At 56.4% G+C, this 12,236-nt stretch overlaps 1 protein-coding gene and 1 non-coding gene across 5 annotated transcripts; one reads left to right on the forward strand and one right to left on the reverse strand.

The window, feature by feature from the left end:
- Nucleotides 1–805: 805 nt before the first annotated feature.
- Nucleotides 806–11,860, reverse strand: SCN1B (sodium voltage-gated channel beta subunit 1). 4 transcript variants are annotated; one of them, XM_036833009.1, is made up of 6 exons: nt 11,840–11,860; nt 8,940–9,106; nt 8,033–8,273; nt 2,183–2,324; nt 1,530–1,601; nt 806–1,442 (listed from the first exon to the last, which is right to left on the reverse strand). In XM_036833009.1, exons 2-5 carry the CDS (start codon nt 9,045–9,047, stop codon nt 1,535–1,537), a joined length of 558 nt encoding a protein of 185 aa, XP_036688904.1. In that variant the 5' UTR covers nt 9,048–9,106; nt 11,840–11,860; the 3' UTR covers nt 806–1,442; nt 1,530–1,534. The 4 variants fall into 4 exon arrangements, with proteins under 4 accessions (XP_036688904.1, XP_036688901.1, XP_036688902.1 ...); XM_036833006.1 differs by lacking the exon at nt 11,840–11,860 and adding an exon at nt 10,778–10,961; XM_036833007.1 differs by lacking the exon at nt 11,840–11,860 and adding an exon at nt 10,319–10,414.
- LOC118885995 lies at nt 5,363–5,469 on the forward strand. The gene has a single exon (XR_005017627.1). It is a non-coding gene; the product is annotated as a U6 spliceosomal RNA (small nuclear RNA).
- Nucleotides 11,861–12,236: the final 376 nt, after the last annotated feature.

Below are 12,236 nucleotides of genomic sequence, written 5' to 3' on the forward strand. Positions count from 1 at the left end.
GGGGGCTGGTTTGCTTTGGCAGCCTCTCTGCCGCCAGCAGCAATGACCTCTGGAGCTGGGAAGTCCTAGACGGGAGCGCGGTGGGGGGGGGGGGGGGATGGGGACCTGGCCCGGAAAAGGCAGCACTAAGTGCTGAGGCCCAGGCCAAGTGGCCGGAAGTGTCCAGAGGCAGATACACACTGTCCCGCATCAGACACTCTTGGCCAGCAGCCAAGAGTCATCCACGTCAGACCCCAGGGCCAGATAAACACCCAGACACACAAGGATCACCAGCAGACACCTGCCTGTGGACAGCCATATGCCCTCAGACACAGTCAGACCACAGCTGCTCACCCTAGATGCGCCGTCCCCGTACAATCGGACCCACCCGCTCACCCCTCGCACCCCCTGCACTCAGAGCCACAGCCTCCCACAGGGGGCCACACTGGTGCAGCCTTGGCACTGCCCGGCCCCTAGCCTCTCCTCCTCTCTCTCCATTCACGGCCCTCTCTCTCCTTCCCTCATCACACCCCCCTGACACCGGCTACCAGTCTGCTTCCTTGGCTCCTGCTGGCTCCCTCGAAACTCTTGGTCCCCGCTGAGCTAATGACTCCCCAGACCCCAACACGTTAATCAAGTATCAAGTGGCTGCACCCGCTGAGCCTTCAGGCAGGCGCTGAGCCTGAGACACTGCCACCAGCTTATCCCCGAATGTGTGTGGAGAGGCCCTGCTGCCTGCCCTGGAGGGCGGGTCCCCAGGAACACTGAGGCTCCTGGATCTGGAGGGGGTGTAGAAGGTGACTGGGCTCACGAGAGAGACTATGAATCAAGTCCAAGAATCTTTATTTCATGAACAAAACTACTTGTGTAAAGAGAGACGAGGCTGAATGGGCCCCTTTCGAAGTGGCCACAATCCAAGGCTGGTGAGAGAGGGCGGGTTGGGCTGGGGCAGAGTGCATCACAGGGAGAGGAGACCCCAGGTCCAGCCAGAGGAAGCAGGAGGGGAAATGTCACTGGGGGTCAGAGTGGGTTCCAGAACCCCCTGCCCCAAGCTGTTCCAGCCCATCATAACCCTCACCAGGCGGGGAGGGGGCAGACAGGGGCTGGGCCCCAGTAGTGCGTGTCCAAAGCGGCCAATGTGTGCAAATCAGCAAGAAAGAGGGGTGCGGAGCCGCTGCCCCCACCTCACCGCCCCCCTCCCAAACAGGCAGCAGAAGCAGGGATGGGGGCAGCGGCAGTATTGCTTTACCCATCATGCACGGCACGGGCGGGTGATGGGGCAGGAGGAAGAAGGCTGGATTAGGGGTGTGAGCCAAGCCCCCTGCCCCCTCCCACCCTGGAGGCTCCGTTGGCAGGACTTTGAGGCTTGTGGAGGCCCAGGAATGGCCAACCCCCATTGGGGGCAGGCTGTGCCCGGATGTTCCCCGGTAGGGCTGGCTCTTCCTTGAGGCGGAGCCCAGGGCCTAAAGGTGAGGGAGAGACAGGGCATCAGGCACCTAATGGCTGACACCTCCCAGGCCCTCCAGCCCCTGCCCGCCCAGCCACCTTACCGGGGCTATTCGGCCACCTGGACGCCCGTACAGTTCTCTTTGCTTTCTGAGGTGATGGCCAGGTATTCCGAGCTGTGGGGGCAAAGGTCAGGGGTACAGCAACCCCGCCGTCAGTCTGGCCCATCCCCCGCAGGCCAAGGAGGGTTGAGGTCTCTGTCCCAGGTGCATAGGGCTCCAGTTGGAGAGAAGAGGGGGCTGGCTGGCTGGATCCCAGGGATCCAAAAGAAGCCCAGGCTGGGGCTTGGAGTCCTGAATGTGAGCGAGGAGGTATCTGGGGGGTTAGACTCCTGGGTTCTAGCGGGGAAAGGGGTTGAGGGCCTGGAGTCTGAGTCTGAGGGAGCAGGGACTGGGGGGGGGTTCAGATTCCTGGGTCCTGGGGGGAAAAAGGGCTAGGGCCTGGAGTCCTGTATCTTTAGGGCAGAGGATGCTGGGCCTGAACCCTGGGTCCTGACAGAAGTGGGGGCTGAGAGTCTGAGCGGGGAGGGGCTGCGACCTCATCCCATCTCTGACACCAAATGGTCCCCTCTGGGGAGGACTGGCAGATGGCGCCCTGGGCTGCTCCCCTGCCCACCTGCCCGCTCAGCTCATGCTCCCCTCCGGGAAGCGCTGGCTGTCCTGGGCCGCCTCTCCCCCTCCTCAGCGACCCCACTCACGCGTTCTCTTGTGCAGCAGCCTCCGTGGCAGCGGCGATCTTCTTGTAGCAGTAAACCATCTCTGCCACGAGCCATATGGTCAACACCACGATGAGCAAGTACATCATGATCTCAGACACGATGGACGCCATGTCTCTGTTGGCTGCAGGGGCCAGGCAGGGTCAGGTGGCAGCCTGAGTGTGCCTTGAGCTTGCTGTGCAGCTTGGGCAAGTGGCTTGACCTCCCTGGTCCTGGTCTGCAAGTGAGGCCAGGCTGCTTCCCTAGAGTCATCGTTGTTACTGTGATTCTCAATAACCAGCCTTGGACGGGCTTTGGGATCGCCCTCAACCTGTCTCCCTGTGTAACTCGAGGGTGCCTCTGTGTCATTCAGGTGGTTGTAGGTGCCCAAGAGCTGTAGCTCTACAAGGAGAAGACTCAGGTTCAAATCCTGGCTCTACCACTTGCCAGCTGTGTGACCTTGGGCAAGTGACTCAACCTCTCTGGGTCTCAGTTTCCCCATCTATAAAGAGTGGAGGGCTTCCCTGGTGGTGCAGTCGTTAAGAATCCACCTGCCAATACAGGGGACACGGGTTCGATCCCTGGTGCAGGAAGATCCCACATGACGCGGAGCAACTAAGCCCACGTGCCACAACTACTGAGTCTGCAATCTAGAGCCCGCGAGCCACAACTACTGAAGCCCATGCGCCTAGAGCCTGTGCTCCACAATGAGAGAAGCCACTGCAACGAGAAGCCCGCGCACCGCAACGAAGAGTAGCCCCCGCTCGCCACAACTAGAGAAAGCCTGAGCGCAGCAACGAAGACCCCACGCAACCAAAAATAAGTAAATAAAATAAAATCCCCAAATAAAAATAACAACAACAAAAAATGATTTAAAAAATAGTTGATAATCACAATATCTCTTTCATGGGAGTGTTGTGAGAATTAAACAAGCTCTAAAAATCCTTAGAATAGTACTTGACATATACAAAGCATTTGGTACATGTTTACTATTATTAATACTATTACTGTTATTATTGGGGCAGTACAGCCCAGTAGTTAAGAGCAGGGGCTCTGCGGCCAGACTGTCAGGGTTCAATTATCTCTGCCTCTTACTAGCTGTGTGACCTCAGGCAAAAGACTCCACCTCTCTGGGCCTCTATTCTCCTTCTGTAAAATAAGGATGATAATACTCATGCCTTCTCACAGGGTTGCTGGGAAGAGAAAACAAGTTAACATCTGCAACATGCGTGGATGTGCCCACAGTCAGCACTGTGTAAGTGTTGGCTATTCGCTGACGTTTTCTGGAAACCCTCTATCCTTTCCGCAGCCCTGGCTCTTGCCAACACCAGCTTCCCTTCATTGAGCCTAAATTTAAACTGTAAAGGGAGCGCGTTCAGCCAGGGGACCAGAGCGGAAGGCCACTGTGGCGTCCTCGGCCGGATTTCACAGGTGTCCACTCCGCATCCCTGGCCCCCTCCTTCTGGATGGTCAGGATCTCGTTTTCCCCACTGTTCCCACATGGTCTTCCTCCCCTGGGAGTGGGCACTTTCTGCTGCTACACCCGGTGCAGATGGCACCAATGCTTTCTGGACCACAGGGAAGCGGGGTGCAGGGCTGGATGCTTCTCCCCTGCTTCCCTGCAGGAGGAGCTGGGGACAGGGTTCCACACCTCAACTGTTTGTTTGGTCGTTCTTTCACTCCAAAGATACCACGAATGCGTCCCATGCAGTGAACGCATGCTCTCAGCCAGGCTCTGTGCTAAATTCTTTATCTGAGCATCTCTCTGACTCTTTGAAACAACCCCAAGGATAGAGACAGTCCAGGATTCCCACGTCAGCTGACCTCCGGAAGCACACTGAGTTGAATATATGTTGGATAAAGCTCAATCATCGGAATTCTCACCCCTGCCCCTGGAACTCAATGCCCAAACGGATTTAGGTAATCTGGTATCTCCTGCTCTCCCAATCAGATTAGGACAGTGACAGGTATGGCTCTGTAGCCCATTTGCAGGACAAGGTCACTGAGGCCCAGAGAGGGCAAAGTGCTGGGCAAGGATGCACAGGCAGGACTGCACTCAGAGCCAGGATTCAACCCTAAGTGTAACCGACTGTAGGGTCCGAGCTCTTATCTGCTCTGGAAAGCTTCCCCAGCCAAAGAGAGACTTGGAAATGGCTGGGATATGTCCAGTGCAGTCTCCATGGACCCACACAGACATCTCAGGAGGTGGGACTCCTCCACTTTACAGATGAGGAACTGAGGCAGAGGGGTCACACTGAGGGGCAGAGCCACCTTCTCTAGGGAGACCTCTGATTTCTTCAAACCCCCCCAATCTTCTGAGAGCTTCACCTGCCTGCCCACACAGGCAGCCCCCAGATCTGAAGCCCAGCCTGCACCTTTGCAGGCCGGATGTCTCGCCAGCCTCAGCGACTGCTTCACCTCAACACCTGCTCCCTTCATACGGGGTGTGTCCAAATAGAATTAGCCCGCTTGTCCCCAGCTGCCAGCCCCATCCCTGGTGGGGGACCCCCAGGTGCTTCCTACCATCTTCTGCACCCCTGCCAGGTCAGTGAAGGTCTCACCACCAGCACCCACTGCCCCTCATTTGGAAATGACTCAGTTCATTGCTGAGGGAGCATTACCAGAAGGCAATACAGACTGATGGGTAATGTTGAAACTGCAGTAAGACGGTGGATTACAATAAAAAAGAATATAGCAAGGCCAGTGATGCTAACAATGCAATAGTATCATGGGGAATGAAAGAAATACTGTAGAGTGATATGTAATGTTCAAAATAGCAAGGCCGGGGCTTCCCTGGTGGCACAGTGCTTAAGAATCCACCTGCCAATGCAGGGGACACGGGTTCGATCCCTGGTCCAAGAAGATCCCACATGCCGCAGAGCAACTAAGCCCGTGCGCCACAACTACTGAGCCTGCGCTCTAGAGCCCGCGAGCCACAACTACTGAGCCCACGTGCCACAACTACTGAAACCCGTGCGCCTAGAGCCCGTGCTCCGCAGCAAGAGAAGCCACTGCAATGAGAAGCCCATGCACCACAACGAAGAGTAGCCCCTGCCCGCCACAACTAGAGGAAGCCCGTGCACGGCAATGAAGACCCAACGCAGCCAAAAATAAATAAATAAATAAATAAATAAATTTATAAAATAAAATACACTTAAAAAAAATGTATCAATGCTACAGTATGTTGTCACTTTGGCAGTACATGTACTAAAACTGGAATGACACAGAGAAGATTAGCATGGCCCCTGTGCAAGGATGACACGCAAATTCATGAAGTGTTCCATATTTTTTGGCGGCCGTAATAACTAATGACAAATTCATGGCTAGTGATATATAAAATAAAATTTTCTTTAAAAAAAATACTACAGTATGATTAGTGATGATGAATATATACCAAGTAAAAATTTTAAATACTACAATAGGATTGATCATATTTTAGAATACTATAGCATGGTGGCTAACGATAAAAATGTGATAATATGGTTGATAACATTAAAAATACTCTGGGGTTTCCCTGGTGGCGCAGGGGTTGAGAATCTGCCTGCTAATGCAGGGGACACGGGTTCGAGCCCTGGTCTGGGAAGATCCCACATGCCGCAGAGCGGCTAGGCCCGTGAGCCACAATTACTGAGCCTGCGCGTCTGGAGCCTGTGCCCCGCAACAAGAGAGGCCGCGATAGTGAGAGGCCCGCGCACCGCGATGAAGAGTGGCCCCCGCTTGCCACAACTAGAGAAAGCCCTCGCACAGAAACGAAGACCAAAACACAGCCATAAATAAACAAACAAATAAATAAATAAATAAAATTTAAAAAACTCTGGTATGATGGATTATGATAAAAAGTTATACATTTGGTAATATGAAACAGTATAGCATATAATATGATATAAAATACTACACTACAGTGAGTAATGTTAAAAAAGCAGTACCATAATGTGGTGGATAAAAAACACTGGGGTATGGTGGAGGATGCAGAAAATACAGGCTCTGGGAAGATAACAGAAAGAGTTCTACATGACGTAAATATAAGAACACAGGCTCTGGGGGACTTCCCTGGTGGTCCAGTGGTTAAGACTCTGTGCTCCCAATGCAGGGGGCCCGGGTTCCATCCCTGGTCAGGGAACTAGATCCCTCATGCCACAACTAAGAGCCCGCATGCCGCAACTAAAAAAAAAGAACCCACATGCCGCAACGAAGATCCTGCATGCCGCAACGAAGATCCCACATGCCACAACTAAGACCCAGCACAGCCAAATAAATAAATAAATATTTTTTTTAAAAAAAAAAGAACACAGGCTCTGGGAGGCAGTATAATGTGGTAGATAACGTTAAAAAACAGAGACTCTACTAGGTCACGGGTGTGCGTGAGCCCAGCCTCCACCGTGCAGGTGAGGACGGCATTGTGAGCAAGGGCTGAGCCGCAAGGTGGAAAGAACCTGGGTGCCTGAAGGGCATTGTGGAGCCTCCCCACCGCCTGACCCTTCACCTCAACACAGATTTGAGAGACAGGACTGACAGAGATTTTGTTAAGCCACAGTATTTGGGGTGTCTGTGTTACAGCTGTCCCAACTCACGCGGGCAGGGCTCCATCATCTACATCCATGGGCGACTGCCCACCCAGCATAGTGACCTATGCCAAAGAGTCGCTCAGACATGTCTCCTGAATTGAATTCTGCTGGATCACTTTGATAATACACTTAAAAATGTTAATTATCAAAAGAAACCCACAGGCTCTGGCTGACGGAGTATAGTGAATCATGCCAAGAACAGAAACAACAGTCACACGGGCTTGGCTGGGTTCAAATCCAGGTCCCAGCTCTGCAACCTTGGCCATGTAATCTTACCTCCCTGAGCCTCGATTTCCCCATCTGTAAAATGGGGATAGGAAGAGCCTCTACCCACAGGGTGGGTGGGAGGATTCAATGATGGACTCCATGTAAGGCGCTGAAACCAGCACCCCTCTCAGGGAAGGGTGGGCCAATGCACGTTGCCCCTGATGATGTGTGTGCACTGCAGGCCCCTCGGGACTAACTTGCCCTGCTCTTTGGTGGCCCAAGGTCTGGGATACCTCCCTGACTCTCTAAGCCAATGGGCCACAGGGCCCTGGAAAATTCCAATTTACACCCAATCAGAAGATAGCTCAGGAAAGGGGTTCAAGGCGGCTGAAGCCAAAATGATGAAATGGTTCAACAACACCTTAGATCTTTGCTGCTCGGTGTGGGCCCAGACCTGCAGCCTTGGCCTCGCCTGAGAGCTTATTGGAGATGAAATCCTGGGCCCAACCCAGATCTGCTAAGTCAGGATTGACACATCAGCAAGACTGCCAAGTGGTTCGTGCACACAGTAAAATACGAGGAGCATCACTCTAGGTGACACTCTCCTATCTCCTGCCCCACGTGACAGAGGGAGGCAGGGCTGAGGCTACTTGACAATCAGACGCACCACCACCATTGCCCCCGTGTGCTGAGGCCCTGCTGTGACAGACACGCCAGCAACGGACACCCAGCATCTCGCTCAATCCTCACCACCTCCCTGTGACATAAGAATGGTTCCAACAACACCAGGAGAGGCAGATACTATTATCATCCTGTTTGCTACAGGACGATCCTTCGGCTCAGAGACAGGGAGGCACCCGCCTGGAGGTCACACAGCGCAGGTGGCAGAGCTGAGTTATGCACCCAGCACTTCCACGGGACAGGCCCGCTGTGACCTCCCCGTGGCTGAAGGGAAATGGAGGCCGGAGCTGGACTCCAGGAAGGAGGTGCTGCTCCCTGCCCCCGCTGCCCAGGCGCGGAGCCAACCCGTCCCCTACTCGCCATCTGTCCCTCCATCTGGCTGCCCGTGGGCCTGACTCACCTTTGTTCACCACCTCAAGGTGGATCTTTTTGACGACGCTGGTGTTGTGCTCGTAGTTGTCAAAGAAGAGCAGGCGGTACACGTGGCACTCGTAGTCGCCCGAGTGGTTGTAGGTGACGTTGGTGATGAAGATGGACAGGTCCTGCAGGTCCTTGGTGCCCCGGCTGCCATTCCACACCACGCGGCCCTCAAAGCGCTCATCCTCCTCCAGCTGCAGCACCTCGTTCTCATAGCGCAGGATCTGGGGGCAGGGGGGGCGGGGTCACCGCTGGGCCACGTCCCCCACCAAGACCTCTATTCTGTCCCGGGCCCTGACACACACACGTGCTGACACACGCGTTCCTCAGCTATCCTCCCGAGCCCCCATGCGGCTTTCCTGGCCTGCATTCTCTACCATTCTTCCCCGGCCCCCAGACACGCTCCGCAGGCAGGGAGAGAGGCAGCCTGATGCCAGCTGCTGTAGACCCCAATTCTCCAGCAGGCCCTCAAAGTTTACGGCGCCCCCTCATATGTAATTCAAAATACACATAGCGAAGAGGAGGTCAAAAAAGTTCTGTTTCCTTCTATGACGACCATCTGAGACATTTTTGCTCGTACTAAATAATGGCAATGACATTGATTTTGTGCCAACCATGTGCCAGGTGCAGGAACTCAATCAATCCTCATGCAAACCTCAGAGCTAGAGACCACCTGCCCCCCATCTTTACAGAGGCGGAAACGGAGGTTCAGAGAGGCTCAATGACTTGCCCAAGGTCACCAGTCGGTCATGGTGGAGCTGGAATTTGGATCCAGGTCATCAGTAATAGCACATTATTGCAAACAACCAACCAACCCCTACCGGAACCCTGCCCCCGCCAACTCCCACACAGACGCCCACCCTCCACAACCCTGCCAGGCTCCCACACACCTTGACAAACTCCTCTGTGCCCTTCTGGCGGAAGGTCCACTCCGTGAAGGTCTCGGCAGTGGTCTCGCTGCGGCGCTTGCAGGAGATGCACAGAATTTTGAAGGTCATCCCGTACACGGCCTCGGTCTCTGAGTCCACCTCCACACAGCCTCCCCAGGCTGAGGACACTGCGGGGACAGCAGGCTCAGGTCGAGCCAGGGCACCCATCACCCTTGGCAATGCCAGGCTCGCTGGCTGTTAGTTCTCGGGCCCCTCGGAAACCATCTGTTTTCCCTCAGTAATGATCAGCAATGGCCAGAACCAGATGCTGAGCCTGGCCCTGCCACCTGCTACGTGCCCTTGGCAAGTCCCTCATCCTCTCTGAGCCTCGGTTTCCCTCTGTGAATGGTGAGGGAATCGATCGTCTTTGCTTCTGGAGGTTGCTGGGCAGGTTCTTTAGGGCAGGTAAAGTCGCAAGGGGCCTGGCACACAGGACACCCCCAATCAACAGGGCTGTTACTGTGGTCAGTAGCTCAGAGTCTTTGCTACCCAAGTACCCCTTCTTCAGAAGGCCACTTGCCCAAAATACTGCAGCGTGTAGGTGGTGGGACCAGATTTCCAGCTGTGTTAGAAGTTCAAGGTGGCAGTGTCAGTTCTACCATTATTGCTCTGTTAAGACCAGCCAGCCCCAGAGAAATGGGTTGGGAGAAGGCAAGGCTTGAGAAGGAGGTGGGCACGGGAACCAGGGCAAACCCACACTCCAGCCCTGCTCCCCAGTCCCATAAGTTCCTGTCGTCCACCCCCGCCCCCAACTTCTGCCTCAGCCCCCTCTGCTCCCAGGCTCCTCACTTCCTGAAGCCAATCCCACCTCCTACTAGCTTCTCAAAACTCTCTGAGCGCTTTCCTGCCCCAGGGCCTTTTCACCCTCACCGGATTTCAGTCCCTTTGAGTCCCTCCTCCACATTCTTACCTGCCACCTCCTTCCTGCTCACTAGCTAATGCTATGTCTCTCCAGCTCCGGGGCTTTTCCTGTGTCCCTGATTCTTTCCGCTGTTAATCTTGGGGTTTTCTGCCCTCCTCCTCTGCTGTCTCTTTCCATCTCCCTGAGCGCCTCTGTCTTTGTCTCCCCCTCTTTCTCTCTCTTAGGGGTCTCTCTAAAGGTCCCACCACTTTGTGTCCTTTTCCCAGGCTCAGACACGCTCTCCCGGCCTCTCGCTCTCTCACTCCACCTCTCCCTGTCCTTTTTAAACTCCATCTCTTTCTGTGTCTACCTGTGTCTCCATCTCTTTCTGCCTCGCTCAAGTTTTTCCTCTCTCCACCGCTCAGATTCTTAACTCTCTCTCCTCAATCTCTCTCTCTCAGGCACACTCTGCATCCCTCTCTCTTGGCTCCCCCCTTACTTCCATCTCCCCAGTCTCCCAGCGGAGCGCTCAGGAGTTCTTCTGTGTCTCTCGCCCCTTCCTTCCGTCTCCACCTCTCCCAGTCTCTCCGTCTCTCCGTCCCAATCTCCGGGCGCCGCCTCCACCCCTGCCCCAACCCCCACCTCCCGCGGCTGTGGGTGTCACATTGCAGCCTGCGGGGCTCCGGGAGCAGCTGACTCCGCGTTTCCTCGCCCCCGGCTGGGCGCCCGCAGCCACCAACCTATGCCAGCCCGGCCCCCGCCCGCTCGCGCCCACCCGCACCTCCGCGCCCTCCGGAACCCCGCTGCCCGCGCGCACAACTTCTGAAGAGGACTTAGCCGGGCCGGGGGATGGGGTGAGGGCGGCCCTCGCCCGCGGCCGGGAGTCCAGCGCGCGAATCCCGCCGCCCGGCCAGTGCTCCGGCTGTGCCCCCCGCCACGCGCGCCCCAGTGCACTCACCCAGTGCCGCGCCGACCACGAAGGCCAGCAGCTTCCCCATGGCTGCGCTGCGCACGCTGCGCCCCCCTCCCGGGCCGCCGGTATTAACAGCGGGGCGAGAGGCGGCGGGACCCGGCGGCGGTCAGAATGCGCGGGCGCAGCAGCTGCGGCTCTGGGACCGGCGAGGGGGGGAGGAGGGGGGGCGCGGCCCCCCCCGCTCCGGTTACCGCCGGGGGCCCAGCCCCGGAGCCCGGTGTCCGGGCATCCCCGCCGCCGCGCGGGCGGCGGCCGCTGCTCGGGCTGTTGCGCTGGCGCGCGCAGCCGAACACATTCGCCAGGTGCGCGGACCCCGGCCCCGCTCCAGCTCGGGCGCGCCTGGGCGCGGGCCGCGGTCTCCTGCGCACTGCAGCGGCGGCGGCGGCGGCCACGGGAGGGAGGAGGGAGAGGGAGGGGGCGGGATGAATCACCGCGGGGGGAGGGCGCGGCTGCCCAGCCTTTGCCGCAGCGGCCCGGGAGTCACCCGCTGCACCGGCCTCTCCCGGTGGCGCAGGGACCGCGGCTTCGGGCGTGGGGCGCGTGGTCCGGTTGTCCGACCCCTCCAGACTCCGGGGAGCCCGTGTTGGAGTCTGGGAGAGGTCACCCTCAGAGTTACAAGAGGGTTTGGAGAGCGGTTTGAGGGCAGGGCTTCGGACTTCAAATTATGGAGGTCATCCCCATGGGATCTCGAGGGGAACTTGGCTGGGACCTCCAAGTGACCGCCCCCTCAGACCCCTGGCACTCCGGCCTGGAGGTCACTGTGTGGGAACCCAAGTGGGCATGGGGGGGTGTCAGGCTAGGGCTACCCATAATACTCCAGACCCCTCTCAAGCAGGATGGGCACCCTGGATCCAAACCAGAAAGTCGGCTCTGGGGATTTGAGGTGCCATGTTTCAAGAGGAAGGCCCTTCAAGACCCCGCTACCCTCTTTGTCTCTGAGGTCATCTTCTACTCCCCTCTCCCGGCCACTCCCCGCTGCTGTCCAGGCCCCTGCTGTTCCCAATACACCAGTATCATTCCCACCTCAGAGCCTTCACCCTTGCTCACCTCTGCTTGGGCCACTCTTCCCTTAGGTAACCAAAGGGCTCACTTCCTCTCCTCCGGCAACTGTCGGCTCTAATGTCACCTTCATCAGGCCCTCTGTCCACTCAGGACAAACTGCCTCCGCAGTCCCTTACTTGACCTCCTTTACTAGTTTTGTTTTTTTCTACAGCAGTTGTCACTACCTGACATTATACTCTTCTTTATATAGTTTTTCTCCATTCACTGCTTGTCCCTCCAACCCTGGAAAACGAGCTCCCCCAGGGTGAGGACACTGTCTGTTCTGTGCACCACTGCGTCTCCAGCACCTTCCACTGTGCCTGTCACATTGTAGGTGCTCAATAAATATTCGTCAAATGAATAAATAACCACCAAGCACAGAGCCCTTCTGGTATGCTGGATT

This window comes from Balaenoptera musculus, chromosome 19, assembly GCF_009873245.2.
Source record: "Balaenoptera musculus isolate JJ_BM4_2016_0621 chromosome 19, mBalMus1.pri.v3, whole genome shotgun sequence".
In the NCBI taxonomy this organism is placed as follows: Eukaryota; Metazoa; Chordata; class Mammalia; order Artiodactyla; family Balaenopteridae; genus Balaenoptera; species Balaenoptera musculus.